General features: G+C 41.3%; 1 protein-coding gene and 1 pseudogene across 5 annotated transcripts in view; one reads left to right on the forward strand and one right to left on the reverse strand.

Annotated features, from left to right (window-relative positions):
* WASF2 (WASP family member 2) overlaps nt 1-19,823 on the forward strand; it is a 74,846-nt gene that overhangs the window by 39,609 nt on the left and 15,414 nt on the right. For 4 of the 5 annotated variants that reach the window (XM_073903117.1, XM_025856745.2, XM_025856747.2 and 1 more), the window contains one exon: nt 14,600-14,772. In XM_073903117.1, the coding sequence (XP_073759218.1) occupies nt 14,643-14,772 (130 nt within the window). In that variant the 5' untranslated portion in view covers nt 14,600-14,642. Of the gene's footprint in view, nt 1-13,309; nt 13,428-14,599; nt 14,773-19,823 lie in introns of those variants that run through there. The other variant, XM_073903118.1, reaches the window with a different exon arrangement.
* LOC112812109 (NADH dehydrogenase [ubiquinone] 1 alpha subcomplex subunit 1 pseudogene) lies at nt 2,926-3,288 on the reverse strand (annotated as a pseudogene).

A 19,823-nucleotide genomic window follows, 5' to 3' on the forward strand; every position in this document is an offset into this window, starting at 1 on the left:
ACTCAGGTGACCCTAAATATACATTCATATCTTAAAACAACACTTATTGAGGGGCTCCTGGGTGGCTCAGTCGGTTAGGCAACTGACTCTTGATTGCAGCTCAGGTCATAATCTCAGGGTTATGAGATTGAGCCTGTGTTGGGCTCGGTGCTGGGCGTGGAGACTGCTTGGAATTCTCTCTCCCTCTCCCTCTGCCTCCGATACCCCATGTGCGTGCCCTCTCTCTCTCTGTCTCTCTAAAAAACAACAACACTCAGTGATAGATTTTGGTAGGATGTAGAAAAACAAAGTACAATCTTCTTAATTCCTCATCTGTGTAAGCCTTTTCTCTCCATTTTAATAGAAGTTTTTCAGTGCACAGACCGTGGCAGAGCCCATTTTCAAAGCAGTTCATAGAGATTTAGCTTTGCAATTTATTTGCCCTTGGTCACCAAAAGAGTAAAAACCAAAGAACCAGATGGCTGCTGACGGAAATGTAACAGCAAACTTGAAGGACTAGAGACCAGAGAGCAGGGAGAATGCTTGGGGTGGTCTTAGGGAGCTAAGATGGTAGTAACAGAATATAAATTAGGTAATGGAAAATTTAGGCTACTATACCCAAAGACATGCTTCTGACAAATTTTGGCTTGGAATTGTCTTTCTAAGTAAAGCTTCTGTGATTATTGGAATGCCACAGAATTCATCTCTTGGCTTTTTGTCCCAGAAGGCACTAGAAACAGACCCTTTAACATGATTTATGACAGACAAGAAATACCAGTTCAGTTAGGGCAGGTGGTATTTAATTACCCCTCTCTGTGGAGTGGGGCTGTTCTCACTTAAATTGTTTGTAGGTGAAATCACAACAAAGATCCATAAAGTACAGCTTTATATAAATATATTTTTAATTTTTTATTATATTTTTTTTAAGATTTTTTTTTATTTATTTGACAGAGACACAGCGAGAGAGGAAACACAAGCAGAGGGAGTGGGAGAGGGAGGTTTCCCGCGGAGCAGGGAGCCCGATGTGGGGCTCGATCCCAGGACCTTGGGATCATGACCTGAGCCGAAGGCAGATGCTTAACGACTGAGCCACGCAGGCGCCCCTATAAATATATTTTTTAAAAGAGACATCGGTTTCTTGCATTTTTCTAATGTCAAAGGTTAATTTAAAATATTAATGCTGAAAAGATTAATTTAAGATATTAAATCTACTAGGCAAGAATACATGTACATATTGTAATTACTTCCTTTTTACAATTAAAGTAATTGGATTATATTTAATGAGCTATTTACATTTAATAATTAAAAAAGATTTATCTTTTCAGTATTCCCCATATGCAGAAAGAGATGGGGAAAACTCACTTCTGATATAATTATCTTTACTTGGGCTAAAAAGGGAAAACAGCTATGCTTTTTTGGAAAAAGAAGAATATTATTTTAAAATATACATACACAGTTTAGGAATTACCCATAGGAATGTGTTTTGGTTCATTGTAAAAGAAGATAAAAGATTAGGTGCTTTAAAAAAAAAAAAAAAGTTCCTGAGGACAAGATTTGATGAGCCAAACAGTGCACAGAGAATGAAAGTTAAAGTGATTTTCAGGGACCCTGTAGATAAAAGTAACTCGTCAGAAGTGACGGAACCCCAAATGCCTGGCTGTTTGAAAACCGGAGTTTGTTTGAAAAGCAGTAGCATCTGAGCATATTATCTGAGGCTGGCACTTTAAATGAGCCAGTGTTTATGTTGTTTAAAATGAAAGATGTGAAGCCCCTGAGCAGCTGGCTAAAATTGGGTGTAGAGAGGGAGAAAGCAGTGTGTTATCCTCATTAACACCATTTCAGTTCTAGGGTAAATATGTCAGGAAGGCTTTCTTGTGTTAGCATGCAGTCTTTTTTTCAAGGGAGAAGAAACTAGTCTGGGTTTGGTGGCACTTGTGTATGAGAATGAGAAATCTGAGCATATTTGTCTAACTTCTTGATTTGGGTGTTTTGTGAAGAGTCAGTGTGGTGTCATGGCATAAACTTTTGACATGGATGGACCTGGGTTTAAAAGTTGACTGTGGGGCGCTTGGGTGGCTCAGTTGGTTAAGCGACTGCCTTCGGCTCAGGTCATGATCCTGGAGTCCCGGGATCGAGTGCCGCATCGGGCTCCCTGCTCAGCAGGAGTCTGCTTCTCCCTCTGACCCTCTTTCCTCTCGTGCTCTCTATCTCTCATTCTCTCTTTCTCAAATAAATAAATAAAATCTTTAAAAAAAAAATAAAAAAATAAAAGTTGACTGCGTGGGGCGCCTGGGTGGCTCAGTAGTTAGGCGTCTGCCTTCGGCTCAGGTCATGATCCCAGGGTCCTGGGATCGAGCCCCATGTCACCCCACGTCACCCCACATTGCCCCTCATCGGGCTGTCTCCTCAGCGGGAACCTGCTTCTCCGTCTCCCACTCCCCCTGCTTGTGTTCCCTCTCTCACTGTCTCTCTGTCAAATACATAAATATCTTTTAAAAAATTAAAAAATAGGGGCGCCTGGGTGGCTCAGTCGTTAAGGGTCTGCCTTAGGTTCAGGTCATGATCCCAGGGTCCTGGGATCGAGCCCCGCATCTGGCTCCCTGCTCAGCGGGAAGCCTGCTTCTCCCTCTCCCACTCCCCCTGCTTGTGTTCCTGCTCTCGCTCTCTCTGTCTGTCAAATAAATAAAACCTTTTTAAATTTTTTGGAAAAAAAAAAGATAAAAGCTGACTGTGTGATTTTGACAGTTACAAAACTGCTCTTAGTTTTAGTTCTCTCACCTGTAAAATCAGAACACTAATACTTACCTTACAATACTGTTTTGAGGATTAGAGATATATAAGAAAATGTGAATAAATACTGGGCATGTTTTAGGAATTCAGCAAACATTTATTGAGCACACACTATAGTAATACAAAGTTTTGTTTTGTTTTTTACTTTTTTGTTTTTATTATGCACTACATTAATACACTGCATAACCTTCTAGAAGGGGTAGATGAGTATGACTGAGTTATTTTTCATCAATCAGGAAAATGCTTCCTTAATCGATATTCTCCAAACCCTTTGACACATAGTAACGATTAACTCCAGAGACCCGCCTATCTCTTTGCATCAAACTCTACTGGTAAGGATAATAGGCAACCCTTTTTTCCTTGCCCCCGTTACTGAACCTGTGGATGTACGCCGTGGCTGTGCCGGGGATGACCAAGCACACGGCCACGACGCCGATCCCGGGCAGGATCTTGAACCACATCGCAGTGCGGTTGCCAGAGCCAAGCCCCTGCCTGTCCCGCCCGGTAAAGGTGACCCGGCCTCGGCCCCCTTCCCAGTGGGCTCCAGTAATACAAAGTTTTAAGAATCCCGCCCTTAGCTGCTATTGTTACTACTACTTCTGTTAGGTTTCAGAATATTTTGTTTTTCCATTCCTGTAGTCAAAGAATTGTACACTCCAAAAATCAGTACTACAAAATAGAATGTAGTGACTGCCATGAAAGAGGTTCCTAATACCTCTTCGGCGCTTTTGGAAAGGGCGAAATGACTTCAGACTAGAAGAGTCAAGGAAGGCTTCTTGGAAGTGGTGACATTTGCCTTGGGCCTTTAAGATGCAAGGATTTTTTTTTTTTTTTTTTAAGAAACGCCACAATCCAGATAATAGTCCCTTTGAGACTGTTTTTCTTTCAAAGTACGCAAAGTGAAAATACTGAATTGATTCTTGGCTATGATTTGGAAGACTGATACCCTATATCTTAATCTTTAAAATTGGTATAATATAAGCAGAGGCCATCCATTTCTTTCCCAGCATTTGTCTCCACACTTCCAGAGAGCCTGTCTCAGAAGGTAAGAGACCCACCTACTACTTGGCCTCCACTGAGACCAAAGAAAAGAGGACCAATTAGGAGAGCCCTTTGTGTAGTGTTCAATGCTGTTCAATCTGACCTGCTGTCCTTAAATTATTTCATTACCAGTAGGAGGTGAATCCAAACAAACTCAGCATTCCTTTGAATTAATAGTAATGAGAGCTATCAGTTACTGAGTACCTATTGGGTGTTAGACATCCCTCTAGAAGGCTTACATACGTTATCTTATTTTCTCTTTAGGACCATTGTATGAGGTAGGTTTTATTTTTCCCATTGTACAGATGAGGCTCAGAGAGATTAACCAGCATAAAATCATATAACTAGTGGCTCAGGAAATCTTGACTCCCTTGCCGGAACATGCAACTGGGTTCACGAACATATATTGATTTTTGAAGGTGTTCAAAATGAGTAGTAGCTTTAAGAAAAGAACTTTCAGTCATTGTTCTCAATTCTGATCATTCAAAAAATTAATTAAATATGTTATCCAAATATGTTAAATGCTTACAGTGATGGTATTCTACCTGTTTGCAGTGCTTTTTTGTTTGTTTGATTTCAGGACACCTACTTTTTCCTGTTGTTCCTAAAAGTACTCCATAGTATATACTTGAAAATAAATTGAAATTAATCTGACTTTAAGAATTTTGTAATATTTATTATTGAGGGCCTTGCAAAAGTACAGTGGAAATCAACCCTGACCTAAACAGGAAGCACAGGGCTGTGATCCCTGTGAGAAGGAAAATACAGGAGGTGGGCCCTGTGATTACCCTGGCTTTCTCTCTAGATGTCTCTTCTAACCATGGAGCAGGGAGGGGGATTCCAAGCAGAGCACACTGGTCTTGCTGAACTGAAGAGACAGATTATAGTTCAAGGGAAGCAGAGGCAACTGAAAGCTCTGTGAGTGAGTTCTGGAAAGGGGGAAGAGATAAAGAACTGCCTAGAAATCTCAGAGTCCCCTTGAATCTTTGCTGACCACACACATGACTGGGGTCACACTGAGGGTGACTGGGGAAAGAGTGACCAAGAAGATGTGAGCTAACTGGTTCCCAGATCAGGGAGGTGTTTTGAGTTCCTACCCGCCAGAGTGGAAAGCCCATGGTGCTCACTGAGCGCATCCAGTATTGATCGCAGAGGGCCACATCTTTGCCCTGGGGCTAAAATACCCATAGAGTATAGGTACTCCAGAGCCACCGTAACAAAGCTTAAAAACAAGCCTCACAGGTATCAAACTGAACCAAAAGCAATTAACTGCCTACCAGAATAAAGTCCAACCCTTTTGAAACCAAGACAACAATGCTAGAACTCACAACCCCAAGATCAAGAGTTGCATGTTCTCCCAACTGAGCCAGCCAGATGCCCCTAGATGTATTTTTTAAATTAAGTTTTTAATTTTAATTCCAGTATAGTTAACATACAGTGTTATATTAGTTTCAGGTGTATAATATAGCAATTCAACAATTCTATACATTACTCAGGATTCATCATGATAAGTGTACCACTCTTTGTTATATCCAAATCCTGCCCAGATCTTTATTCCAGGAAGTTGTTCAGTCTCTTCAGTTCACAGTGATCTTTTCATCCTTTGTATTGTCATCATTGACTGCATCATTCGTTTGATAACTGAACTTCTATTTATTTGTTGTATTGTTACTTAACTGTGGTTTTATGTCTCCTCAATTAAATTATAAGCTCTTGGAGTCAAGGGACAGATTTATACTTCTTTGTGTCTTTTAGTGTCTACTTGATATTCATTGATTGGTAAGGGTACTATAATTAACCATTAATACAACCTGAAATTTATTAATAGTTTTGTTTAATGGTTGAGAGAACCACATATAAAACCTTTAGTTAAATGCTAGATATGTGTAGAACTAGTACTTCCACTACTACTACTATAACTCCTACTACAATAATCACTACAACTTTTTTTTTTTTTCCTAAGCAAGCTGTACGTCCAGTGTGGGGTTTGAATTCATGGCCCCAGGATCAAGAGTCACATGCTCTACCAACTGAGTCAGCCAGGCGCCCATCACTATGACTATTATTACAATTATGTTTGTGCCCTGCACTGTGTTAAGCATTTCATACATGGATTATTTCCTTTTTCTTCACAACAACCTTACAAACTAGGAATCATTGTACTGTAACAGATTAGGAAACAGATTCACTGCTGAGGTCCCGAAGCTAAAATCCGGCAGTAGTAAGTTCAAACCCATTCCTCTGTGTCATGCTGTCCATGCTCTTGCTGTTCTCCAGCACTGCTAATCAGGTTTTGAGGGTTTTGGTAACTGCCTAGTAAACTGAGGTTAGAAAGAAAAGAACAGGTACGTACTTTCCCTCTGCTCAAGGACTTTTCCTTATAAATCCCATCTTTTGAGTGGTGAATAGACCTTGTGAGAGGAAGTAGATGTACAGCTGCCCTTTGCTGCTGACTCTCAGTTGCTGGCGGCTTGGCCCTTAGTGACAGATGAGTGTGTGACACTTCTTCAGGAATGACTTCCTGTTACAGCTGGCAGAATAGAACAGTTGATATGGAATTGCATGGCAGTTTGCACCATAATTCCACTCCCTGGTGTTCAGATGCGGTTGTGATTGCTAGGTCTCTCTCCTTACACTGGTGTATTAACAGTCCCATCCAGGACTGCTGCTTCTGCCTGCTCCATGACCACACGGTGTGTTTGTATGTTGCTCTGAGCTGTCAGCAAAACATTTTGCTGAATCTCCTTTTTTGTTGTTGCTCTGCAACCTTTTTTCCCCTGGCCTTTCTCAGTTGTGTAAAGTCAGTTTCTTTTTTGGCCTTTCCATCCCAGAGAGAAGCTTGAAATATGAAGTGAGGCATCATAGAGATTAAACAAAGAGTTAGGGGTGCCTCGCTGCCTCAGTCGGAAGAGCATGTGACTCTTGATCTCAGGGTTGTGAGTTTGAGCCCCACGCTGGGTGTAGAAATTACTTAAAAATAAAATTTTTAAAAAAATAAAAATAAATAAAATGAATGGTTAGACAGCTGGCAGGATGAAAGGAGACTCAGTGTCTGATATGTGATTCAGCTCTGAATATCCACTTCCTCCCTCTTACTCAAACGTGCCTCTGTATCTAATCAGTGCTTGCTCCAGTGACTTGTCTGTAGGGATCTTAACCTAGTACAGTACTCACTGCTACTTGCAAGAACCAGGAAAGAAAGGTTACACTTAGCCCCATCCTCTTTACCTTTGAGTTAAGGTAGTAAAGTGGGATTAGATATTCTTCCATAAAATCTAACAGTATGTTCCCATATGTAGCACAAGCGCAGGTATTTGGAGAGGAATGGTTTTTGTTTTTGTTTTTTGTTTTTTAAGATTTTATTTATTTGAGAGAGAGAGAGCATGCATCAGCAGGGTGAGTGGCAGGCAGAGGGAGAGGGAGAAGCAGGCTCCCCACCGAGCAGCGAACCCAACGAGGGGCTTGACCCCAGGACCCTGGGGCCATGACCCAAGCCGAAGGCAGACCCTTAACCTACCTACTGTTACCCAAGCATCCTTGGAGATCACTCTTTCTGTCTTTGGTGATAAATAAAAAAGGAAGCTTTTATAAATGAAGCATACTTTATTGGGGCTTGTGTCAGTTATTGCCATATTTCTAGTAATCTTGACTCTAAATGAATTTATTTGTAGAGGTTTAATACTTTTGTGTGTTCGTGTTTATTTTTCAGAGCAGCTTGGTTCTTTTTCTTGTTAAACTCGTGTGATTTTTTTTTCTTTCCAATTTTTTATTTAAATTCTAGTTAAACCCTGTGTGAATTTAATGCTGAATTAATGACTATAGCTGAAAGAAATCTGTACTTGAGTACCCACAAATACCAGGGGTAAGATTTCTCCGTTTCTGAGTAAAATCATTCAAAATTTATATGTATTCAATCAGTAAAAGTAAGCCCATTTAGATGGATAGTTTGGAGTATTTCAAGCCATTGCATTTTGATGAATTGGGTATTGCTAGAAATTGGCATTAGATTGGGAATGTGAAATGAACTTTGTGTTTGTAACTGGAAGTCATCAGTGATAACATTGTAGATCCTGTGTATTTTAAGTGGTTACAACAGGGAACTTGGGCCAGGGTAGAGATACAAGAAATGTTTTATGTGGGGGCGCCTGGGTGGCTCAGTTGTTAAGCGTCTGCCTTCGGCTCAGGTCATGATCCCAGGGTCCTGGCATCGAGCCCCACATCGGGCTCCCTGCTCAGCGGAAAGCCTGCTTCTCCCTCTCCCACTCCCCCTGCTTGTGTTCTCTCTCTCGCTGTGTCTCTCTCTGTCAAATAGATAAATAAAATCTTGAAAAAAAAATTTTTATGTGAATAAACCTTTTGTTTAGAGATCAGAATACTTTGCAAACAGAATTTCAGTTTATTTTATTTTCAAAATTTCAGTTTAATAAACATCTTCTGAGCATTTTTTTAGTGCAGCCCAAAGCTGAACTAGAAGAATGAATTGAAATTTTTTCTCCATTTGCCAGTCATCATTAGATTAAGAACTAGAATCCAGGTTTCCAACTCTGCTATTTAAATGTATTTTCTTTGGACAACCAGACGATCACACTGAAAAAGAACCTCATTTTGGCTATTTAAGAGGAGGTCTTCTATGGAATAGTTGATATAGAAAAAAACAACTTTACAGGCTAAAGTAATCCCCCAGTTTTAGCTTTAAGAGCAAAGCTATGATTAGAGCCTAAAGAGTAATAAAGGTAAGAACAAAAGGTGGTATTGCCCCCCAAAGGTAATAGAATGTTATGGAATTACCAGGTGTGAGTGGTTCTTGATAGATGTACAGTGTGCTCAAGGAATAAGATACTGGAATTCAGTAGTCCTGTTTCCTGGGCCACTTTCCCCAAACCAAGTCAAGACAAGAAGGAGCCTTAGATTTATTGAATGTAGGTCATAGCCATTGTCATTACTTTAGGAAATTGGAAATTTCTCCTGGTTTTAGATCACAAATAGGCTTTTTTTGGTTCTTTGTCCACTATAGGAGTTCCATTTCTGTCTCACTATCTCTTTTAGACATTACTCTAGTGACCTAAACTGATTTGTAACTCCTTGTGTTTGGAGGGAGTCTAGTTATATTTGTAGGTTCAGCCTCACCCTGTATTTCAACAGGAAGTGGGTAGGTGCTTAAGTCTATAATGAGGCATTCTTCCTTGTGGTTGCTGCATGGTAGTGAGGACTGCTGTATGCAACAGTAAATTCATACTTCTTTAAACATTTTAGTAGACAGATTTAGACTACAGTAAGCCTGTGTGTTGTCTGTCATTTTGAAATAAAATTATTTGACTTTTCAATTGGAATTTTTGAACCCCTGTGGAATGCATATTGTTTAACATAAAGACATTTGTCTCTTGAAAGAGGAAACTGGTCTACAAAGTAAAGCTCTTCTCATATGCCCCCATCCAAAGTGCTGTTAACTGTAGAACAGTGGGAAATGCTGAAGTGAAAGCAGAAGTCCTAATTGCCGCACATATACCATCCCCACATGTTCTCATCCCCTGCTACTGCTGATCAGCGTTTTGGGGGGTGCTTCAAAGAGGAACTGCCTTGAGAAGCATTTCTGTTGTTACGGTTATTGCTGCAGCTCAGATAGACTTCCTTTTGGATGCAACCAGAGAAATCTGCAGGTGTTATCAGTGACCTTGACTATAACTGAACTTTGTATATTTATTTATAATAAATGGCTAGTAATAAATATTACTGCCAGAATGAGCAGTCATCTGTCTTCTGTCCTGGTAATGACAGGAATTCAGAGTGGGATACAGATGAATGTGTCCTCCCTCAAATGTAGCCTTCCTTCGTCACCTTCTTCCTTCCTCTCGGTCTTTCTCACCTCACCCCACTTCTGCCTCAGGGTGTTGGGATCAGAGTGGTAAGAAAGTAGGGCAGATCTCAAAGTCTCCTTTTGACTTTACACTGACCACATATGATATATAAATATTTTGTGATAACTTCTAATTTACAGACTTGTAGAATCTTACTGTGCAAGGGACCTGAAACCTCAGGAAACCTCATCCAGTTTCCAGTTCAAAGCATGAATCCCACTGTGGTACTGACAATCTAGACTGGTCCACATACCGCCCGGCCATGGCTATCAAGGGGTGCCTAAAGTCTTTTATTTGTTCTCAGACTCATTCTCAAGTCCCTTGGGCTGAAAATAGCCAGGAGTAAAGATGGGGTTGCTACTGGGTCTGGCTTGCATGTCTGGAAAGCCAGTTTTTCCTTTGGACTTACTTGGGGAGGCAACTCCCAGATCAGTCTGGGAGCCTCCCAGGGTGTAAATAACTTAACCTCAGGACTCTGGAACATCCTTTGGACCATTTTGTATCCTACAGGTCCTAGTAACTAGATGGATCTAGATCTGGAAAAGGGTTTGATTCATAGCCATAATCCATCCCTCTCTACATTTCTTAGACCTGGCACTGGCCTTGTGTTCAGAATGCAATGGATGTTGGATATTGGATGTTGGCCAGTGAGGAGGTTATGGCAACTTCGGTAGAAGCAAATCTGGGAATTTTAGAACTTCTTAAAAATCATCTGGCTTTTTAGTCCCTTTATTTTGCAGATGAGGAAACTGAAGCCCAGAGTGAGAATTACATCATCTTTGATTTAGAAGGCATTGTAGAAGTCATCCAGTCTGACCTCTCAACATCAGCATCTTACAATCTGGGAATGTCTCCCCCCAACATTCTTGATAGCTGCTCATCCAGAGGATTGTACTGGGAACTCATAACCTCTGAAGAAAACCCATTCTAATATAGGACAGCTCTCATTAAAAGGAACTAATAACTAAATTGAAATCTATCTCCGTGTAACTTTTATCTTCTCAGTGGTTCTCATTCCTTTCCTGTGTAACATCTCCCAGGGTACAAGACCTCAAATCTCCAAATTATCAGATATCACTATAGCATATAGTTTCCCTCATCAAAGTAAAATATAACTGAAAGAGAACTTGATTGATTCTATGAAGAGAGGTCATTCACTCTTCCGTGGATCCAAAACTTCTTTTTCCAGCTGAGAACCACTACTTTCTTAGATTTCTTCACTTCCTCTTCTGTCACTGGCACTAGCGTTTACCTCTTCTCGTGATACTTTTAATAAACATACGTTTTATCACTCTGTGAACATAGCTGTACCCCGGAGTATCAGTGGAAAGCCACAAGTAGGACTTGAAGGGATGGACTCACCCCTGCAACCTGTCTGGCTTCTCAGTTCATATTTGCTAGCTGTAGTCTCTCCATTCCTATTGTCTTTTTCTTAGCCTGTGAAGAGTCCCAGTTGATCTGTTTACCTCCAGCCTTCTCCTGCCCAAATATAACATCTTTGCTTCTGTTAGAATGATTTGTCTAAAATGCAAATTTGACCATGTCACTTCCTTAATTCAGTGGTTTCTAAACACCCAGTACTCCACAAATTTTCCACTAAATGACTACTGATGATAGAGGAGCCTTTCTCAACTGGATTTCCATGAGAGAATTAAGCCCTAATGCCATTAGGCATCCATTGTATGTAATGTATTAACTTTTTCTCCAATGCATCTGGAATGGTGCTAGTTATGTACAGTCTTGAGGAGAATTGAGAAAATAGTCACTCTAATCATTTTCTTTGTTCTGTGAATCAGATGAGGAACTCAGTGTGAAAGAGTGGAGAGAGAATGTATGTTCTTCAGGAGATCCAGAAGCCTGGCTAGGAGCAACCTCCAGGGGAAAAAAAAAACAAAAAAACCCCCACTAAATGTCATAAAAGCTTAGGGTTTCATCTTTAAATTTGTGTGAATATTGCATTCTGCCGCATAATATGTCCATAGTTAAAAGTGTTTAAAAATATTTATCAATGAATAAAATTAATTTTATAGGAAGATTTTCCTAGGGTCCATGGAACTACAAATATTTTTCTCTTAGCCCTGTAGTGGATGTTTTATATATGTTAAATTATTTAATATCTCTAGGAAAATTGCCCAAGATCATATAGCTAGTAAGGTGTCAGAGTCTGGGTACTAACCCAAGGATGTTTCAATTCCACAACTTGAAGCTGAGTTGAGTCAAGAGCCTTGGAAGTCTTTGCCCATTTCTAAGTTTATCTTCACTGGAATGTAGGCTTTTTTTGTCTTGGTCAAGTTACTGTTGTGTTTCAGACCATGCATAATTCTGTACTTCTTATGCTGAATATAACTAACTTTGATTATCCAAAAGGAAAATGAACAGTGAATCAGGTAATTCCATATAACAGGCAATCTTGTCTCTCTTTGGTGGTTCTGAAACATATTAAATGGCTTTTTAAAATTTTTTAAAGATTTTATTTACTTATTAGAGAGAGCACGAGTAGGTAGGGTGAGGGGCAGAGGGAGAAGCAGATTCCCTGCTGAGCAGGGAGCCCTTAGGCTCAATCCCAGGACTTCGCGGATCATGACCTGAGCTGAAGGCAGAGGCTTAATTGACTGAGCCACCCAGGCGCCCCTAAACAGATTTACTTTTCTAATTGTTTTGTCTTGATATTTACATATTGTCATTTCTTGATGACTCTCTAGATGGTTGTGGCAACTAGCTTTTTTGGTAAGAGGAAACCATCTTGCTATTAAAAACTTGGTTCCCCACCCATATGACATAGAGTTGACTCCATTTGTGTCTGCATACTCAAGGCCCTTGGGAAAGCATAAATAAAGTACCAAGGTGTTAGAAGCGTCCCTGCCCTGGCCCCCAGTTCTACCTGTACCCGGCCATCTGGAATCCGGTTTCCATTAGGTGTCCAGAGAGAACGTCTGGAATGTCTTGTCAGTGGTCACATTCAACACAGAATTTCAAGGGGATCTGGCTTCTTTAGCTCCTCTGAGAAGCCAGAACAAATACTGAAATGATTGCTAATAGAGGAGCTACAGTGACTGTTTTCAGTCATCTCTGGCTGCACCATTGAATTGCTGGTTCTTCTAGAAAGCTTGAAATTTAAGAGCCTGAGAGCATCCAGAGGATGGTGTACAGAGCCCTGTGAGGTTCTTTAATTTGTAACCTCCTGCCTCCTTTCTTGTTATAAACTCTTCACCAGTGAGTTACTAATGATTGCTGCATCTTAGTACCTGATAACCCTCTACATCATGTAAAGAGGAGTTTGACTGGAAGGAAAGTCCGGAGTTTGGATTAGATAGAAAACCTGTTGAGTCAAAGGGAAACTTAGCAGAAGAACGGAATGAAAATTACTTCCTTAGACAGTAGACAAATATTCAGGAAACACCTCTGCACCCCAAAGATAGGCACAGCTGCCACACAGTGACTATTAAAGGGAGGTTCAAAGTTATGAGCAAACAGCTGATTCTCTTGGTTCTTGGGCTGTTGCTGTTGGTGACAGGAAATCTTGTTCCCCAAGCTGTTGGCTTCCTGTTTTATTTTTACTCTTAGTAGATCAGAATGTCCATAACAAGGAGCAGTCTGTTCCAAAGGGTTCTACTCCCCCTTTGAGCCTGAAGAGCTTTTTTTTTTCTTTTGGTCAGACAGTATGTTGGTTCACTTTTAAGATCTATGATACTTAGCTTGTTTAAGCATTTTGTATTCACAATCAACTTTTTTTGGTGATGAGCTGGTGTTTTAAGATTTAATGTAAGTAAACCTCTGCTTTGCTTTAAAAAAAAAAAAATATATATATATATATATATATATAAATAGGAGTTTACAATACTGGGGATGTGAGTATGTTACCTTTATGCTTTATCTTTTCATTTGAAGTGAATTTGCATTTTCCCTAGCATGAGAACCATTAGGCTGTTGGAAATTTCTTTAGTTCACGGGATACAGAAACAGGACCAGCCCAGTGTGCCTTCGGCTGTAGTCCTACCCATTTTGTTGAGACTAAAACCTCCTCCTATCCTTGTAAAGCTAGGAATTTGGTAATCTAATTCTAAAACAATAGCTCAGCATGAACCTGAAGTGGTGGGGGATTTCCTAGGGAAAGGGGCTCAGCTGACAGGATAAGAAATGGTAACTGGAAGGTTTCCGGATCTGCTCCAGACACTTCCTGCTGTCTCAAGAGCCTTTTGGCCCAGGTGTGTTGAACCGGATGCGAGAGAGAAAGGGAGCTGTTGGGTAGAAGAGAAAGGACTAGGGAATCTTATAGCACAGTTTGCTCAACATCGTGTTTGACATATTGAACATGTAAAATTTTCCTTGATATTCTTTAATTCTGTCAATTTACAGACGAAACTTTAGTGTTAATAGACACTGGCAGCTAGTGTTTAGTTGTACATTAACAGTCATCCATCAGGGAAGAACTGGAGAAGTCCTGATATAGATCAGTAGAATCACTATTGGCAGCTTAATTTCATTGTGGAGATTATCGGATGACAGTAGCTCTTTTTTGATCCTTATAATTGATCATCTGGAATCTGATCTGTCCTGATTATGGACACACCAAGGATAGGATCCATCCAGACCATCCAGAGCCTGCTGAATGGACTGTTTTCTGACCATGCCTCCTTGCCTCTAGAGACTCTTGTTGGTTGGAGCACAGTTGTTATTTTAAGGTTTTTAGGTTTTTATGCTGCCTCTGTAAGTCAGCCAGCAGTTACCAGTTCAGAATTTCTAAACTTATCCAGCAAACCTTAAAGATTGTGGGGGGGGGGGCTTAAAAAAGAAAAAAATGATGGGGGAGAGAAGATTTTTTAAAAGCTGTTTTAGATCAGAGCAAGACAAAAGGGAAAAAAAAAAGACTCACACAGCCCTAGTGTGCCTGGAATTTGTGGTTGAGTAATACTTTCCTGTTATTTCTTTTTTAGGTTGTTTTTCATCATTCAGAACATTGCCTGAAGCAGGTCCACCATGCCGTTAGTAACGAGGAACATCGAGCCAAGGCACCTGTGCCGTCAGACGTTGCCTAGCGTTAGAAGCGAGCTGGAATGCGTGACCAACATCACCCTGGCAAATGTCATCCGACAGCTGGGCAGCCTGAGTGAGTGCCGCAGAGAGCCTGTGCTTTGCCCTCAGGGGTCGTTGGTGCTCTTTATTTAGTTCCTTCTCCTCCCGTGTTCCTATTTCTCCCCCATCTGCCTTCCCTAGGTAATGTGAAAATGTAAACCACCCCCCCTTCCCGAAAGAAAGGTTCCTTTTTGGTACAGATTCTTCCCCTCAACCCTTTCTTCATCTACCACTACCCTCTAGGTTCCCTCCACCTCCCCCTCCACCTGCTTCAAAAGAAATCTGTGGGAAGGGTAGCAGGAAGGGCTGCAGCAGAAACTGCAGATGGAATGACAGAGCAGAATTCTCTGTGTGTAAAGTGGGAGGTTCACAGAGCAGTATCTTGGGTTGGGGAATGTGCCTGTAATTGCACGAGCTGTTCGATGTAGCTGACTTTGTTGAAGCCTCAAATGTGCCAATAGTCTTTATCTACCCCCTCCCCCCAACTTTTCTTCCCAAAGAGGAGTAAAGCAAACATGCACTCAGAGCGATTCTAGCTGACTTGTCTACGCTGGTAGACATTTAATTGTGCTGCAAGCCCCCAGGTCCAAGTTCAGGGTACAAATTACTTTTGCAGTCTCTAGGGTATTGGGAGTTTTGCAAGCTGCGTTTACACACAATGACACAAAGTGTAGCTGGAGCCATTCTTCTCTAGGAGGAAGATGGGGGTTACCCCGTCTGTTTTGGAGCTGAGGGAAAGCCAGCTCAACCCGATACTTGTTTTTGTTTTTTTAATTGGCAAGAATGAATGAGACTGCCTTGGGTGGGGTACATGCATGGGTTTGGATTTCCCTCTGAATCTATCTGATTTTGTTTGAAGCTGAGGTATGGGAAGGGCAGATGCTTGGATAGGCTCTGCATTTGTCTGCTGCCATTCCAGCTCCCATAAGAACGTCCATCAAGTTGCCATTTTAGTGATCTTCCTTAGCAAAGGCATCTTGGTATGAATTAATTCAGACACTCACCCCTCCTACCACATCACTGCCCTTATAAGGTGAAGGCAGTGGGAATATCAGGAAAGCCTGCCTTCCCCCAGGTAGAAACAGGCCCTACCTTTAAAACAGGGCCCTGAGGAGACAGAGCTCTGTGACCAAATGACGTATGGGGTCTGCGATTCCTAAGCCTTTACCTAGCTCAGTTGATCCAGGGCTTAGGGAAACTTGGATGGGGTGTCATGAAGAAACGAAACGCTGCCAGTGCTGGTCTTAACACAAAGGAACACTGATAGCAGTGCAGCTGACAGGGAAGCACGTGAAGGCGGTGGAGAGCCTCACCGCTTCTTAAAAGCATCGTTTCTGCTTCTGTCACCCTGAGAAGGCCAAATGGGTAGAAGTCAATCACACCCTGGTTCCTTCTCCATAGGACAAAGGACATCTAGCTAATAATGCTTCTTACTCTCACTCAGCAGGAGTTAGGCTCTCTCTCAGGTGTTTTTCCAGGGTGGTGTTGATGGATGTCATTGCTTACTCTCCCACTTGTGATCAGACCACTCCTCTCTGGAGGAAGCCAATCTGAGGGCCAGGGTTGGTTTGTGCCAATGGAAATAAGATTTCCTCATGTTGTGGAGCTAACTGACCCTTTATTCATCCAATAAACATGTATTGAACGTGTTTTATGTGCCAGATGCTGAGGGAATACAGCGATAATAAGAAATGGTCTTCGCCTTCCAGGAGCTCATAGTCTACCAGAGGAGACAGAAATAAATAATTCTTAAGGGGAGAGGGTGAGAGGGGGACTCACATTTGTTGATTGCCTACTTTACACCAAGTTTTAATAAGATCTTGTCATAGATGATCTCATTTATTCCCCTTGATGATCCTTTGAGGGTAGGTGGTGGTATTCCCATTTTTCAGGTAAAGAAATGAAGACTCAGAAAAGTAAGGTAAGGGCGCCTGGGTGGCTCAGTTGGTTAAGCGACTGCCTTCGGCTCAGGTCATGATCCTGGAGTCCCGGGATCAAGTCCCGCATCGGGCTCCCTGCTCAGCAGGGAGTCTGCTTCTCCCTCTGACCCTCTTCCCTCTTGTGCTATCTCTCATTCTCTCTCTCTCTCAAAATAAATAAATAAAATCTTTAAAAAAAAAAAAAAAAGTAAGGTAACTTGCCTAGAGAGAGAACAACAGCCAGTACGAGGTAAAGTCAGACTTCCAAAAAATTTCTCAGCTCTATCCTGTACTCTTGTCTCTGCCAACACTGCCCTGGTTCAGACCTTCGTTGACTTTCACCTGAACGATTGCCTTATCCTCCCTCTGGCTCCCCTTTCTCTGATCAACCCTCTTAAATCTATAACCCTAAAAATCTTGTAAATCTTAAACTTGTATCCCTGCTAGAGTGGTCTGCTCAAAACGCAAATCTCACTTTTTACTTTTGTAATTCTGAATTGTTTGCTTTCTGAAAGTTGAATCTATTAGCTTTTGCAATTTAAAAAGTATGTGTGGTTTTTTTTAAGATTTTATTTATTTATTTGAGAGAATTTGAAAGTAGAGAGAGCACAAGCAGGGAGGAGGGGAGGAGCAGAGGGAGAGGGAGAAGCAGGCTCCCCACTGAGCAGGGTGCCGAACATGGGGCTCCATCCCAGAACCCTAAGATCATGACCTGAGCTGAAGGCAAACACCCAACCGACTAAGCCACCCAGGTGCCCCTAAAAAGTGTTTTTATTTTTTTTATTATTTATGTACTTACTTTTTTAAAGATTTTACTTATTTATTTGTCAGAGAGAGGGAGAGACGGTGCATGTGTGCGCCACAGCAGGGGGAGTGGCAGGCAGAGGGAGAAGCAGGCTCCCTGCTGAGCAAGGAGCCTGATGTGGGACTCCATCCCAGGACCCTGGGATCATACCTGAGCCAGAGGCAGACGCTTAATGACTGAGCCACCCAGGTGTCCCTAAAAAGTGTTTTTGTTGTTGTTGTTGTTTTTTAAAGAATTTATTTATTTGACAGAGACACAGCGAGAGAGGGAACACAAGCAGGGGGAGTGGGAGAGGGAGAAGCAGGCTTCTCGCTGAGCAGGGAGCCTGATGCGGGGCTCGATCCCAGGACCCTGGGATCATGACCTGAGCCCAAGGCAGATGCCCAGCGACTGAGCTACCCAGGTTCCCCTAAAAAGTGTTTTTAAATAAGAGTATAAATGTTAAAAATCTCCCCTGTTCCTCACTGTGGGATTGTGTAAGTTTCTTGGTCTGGCATTCAAGACTTTTCAAGACCTGCCTTCCTTTCCAGTCTCATTTTTTGCAATCCATCTTCTCCCATTTTACAATCTTTCTAAAAGAATTTCTTTCTCTCTCTTTCTTTCTTTCTTTCTTTCTTTCTTTCTTTCTTTCTTTCTTTCTTTCTTTCTTTTTCTTTTTTTTAATGAAAAAGGAGGAAAAATGGGAAAAAAGGAAGGAAGAAAGAATGAATGATCAACTACCTGTAGTACTTCTGAGATAGACCATAGTCTCTCATACTTGCATGCAGTGCCCTTGCAGTTGAGCCTCCTGCCTGGAGAACTCTCACCATCCTTGTAGCTGATCTTCAAGGCCTAGCTTAAGGACCTCCTACTCCAGGCTGGACTAAGTGCTTCTCTGAGCTCCTATTACATGCCTGTAATTACTACCTACCACATTATATTGAAAATTATCTGTATCTCTTAGACTAATTTAAAAGTTCTCTGAAGGCAGAAATCATGTCTTGTTTGTTCTTAAACCCCAGTGTTTATCTTTTGTAGCATCTGGCACCCAATAGAAGCTCAGTAAATGTTTGTTGAATGATTCATGCCTATAATCTCTCCACCATTGCCTGCTGTTGGTACATAGAGAATACAGGGAAGGAAGTAATACTTTTATGGGGAATCAGTGCATGGTATGGGAGTATAGGGAGAGTTAGGGAATGCTTCATAGAGGAGGTGAGATTTGAACCAGGCCTTGAAAGATGACTAGAATTTCATTTCGCAGACAGTGGGGCAGGAATAGGCTCATATGTGCTTTGCATTCATGACCTTGGCCTCATGGCCTCAGGTACTACAGCCAGAAGTGCCTGGTCTAGTAGACAAAATCTGATTATGGAATGGATAAAGCACAAAACTAAAAATTCCACAGTCTTGGATTGCCCCATAATAGCATATCCAGAATTTTTATTTTCCCTCAGTGCAGAGAGATTGGCATTTCACATATTAGGTTGCCATATCTTAGGAAATACAGGCACAGCCAGCCAGCCTGCACTTTTGAATCAGTATCCCGACCACCCGGTAGAATGGAACCCTCACTTGGGTAATTAAGAAATCATGCTATGATACTGGGTTTTCTGAGTGTAGTGGGGCCATGCCACTGGGGGCCTCCAAGACTCTCACTTAGACTTCAAGCAAGAGCAGCGTCACATTTGTAAAATACAGCTTTACCTGTTCACTTCTGCGTAAGATTTCATTTGAACAGTTCTGCTAAGGGGGAAAAAAATTGAAGACTGCTTTTGGACTCTCTTGCAAAATATGGTTGATAACTATTATGAATGTCCTGATGTGATAGTGGGTCTCTCTTGGTAATCTGAATGAATGAAATTTAACTCTGAACAAGGTACTTTGGTTTTCTCCTGTATAAGGATCACACTTCTGTTTTCAGAGATTGGAGTAATATTTAGTACTTGAAGAATAGGAACTATCATATTACTGACAGGAATTATATCTTAAATTTCCTATAAGTGTAAAACAGCATATTTAGATACTCACAGTCTTGAAAGTCATCTGATGTGGTTGAGCAATATAAGGAAGAATTTTGTTGTAACAACCTGACATTTTTAGCTCATTTAAACCTATGACAGTTTGGTAAGGTTGATACAGTTACCCCCATTTTACAGATGAGGAAATTGAGGCTGAGACATTGTGACTTGCTGAAGAGTATACAGGTATAAATAGAAAGAACTGAGATTAACTCCAGATTTTTCTGATTGAAGTCCACTGCTTCTTCCATGTATCATCTTGTAGTTCTAAGTAGACCCAGGGCCTGATGTGATGATGTGACGATGGGGAAACCTTACCACCACCTCAGTCCCTCTTCAGATAGCATTCTCAGTATTTGCA

The sequence above is a fragment of the Callorhinus ursinus genome, unplaced genomic scaffold (genome assembly GCF_003265705.2).
Source record: "Callorhinus ursinus isolate GAN/ISIS: 27379988/994484 unplaced genomic scaffold, GSC_fseal_2.0 scaffold18, whole genome shotgun sequence".
Taxonomy (NCBI): Eukaryota; Metazoa; Chordata; class Mammalia; order Carnivora; family Otariidae; genus Callorhinus; species Callorhinus ursinus.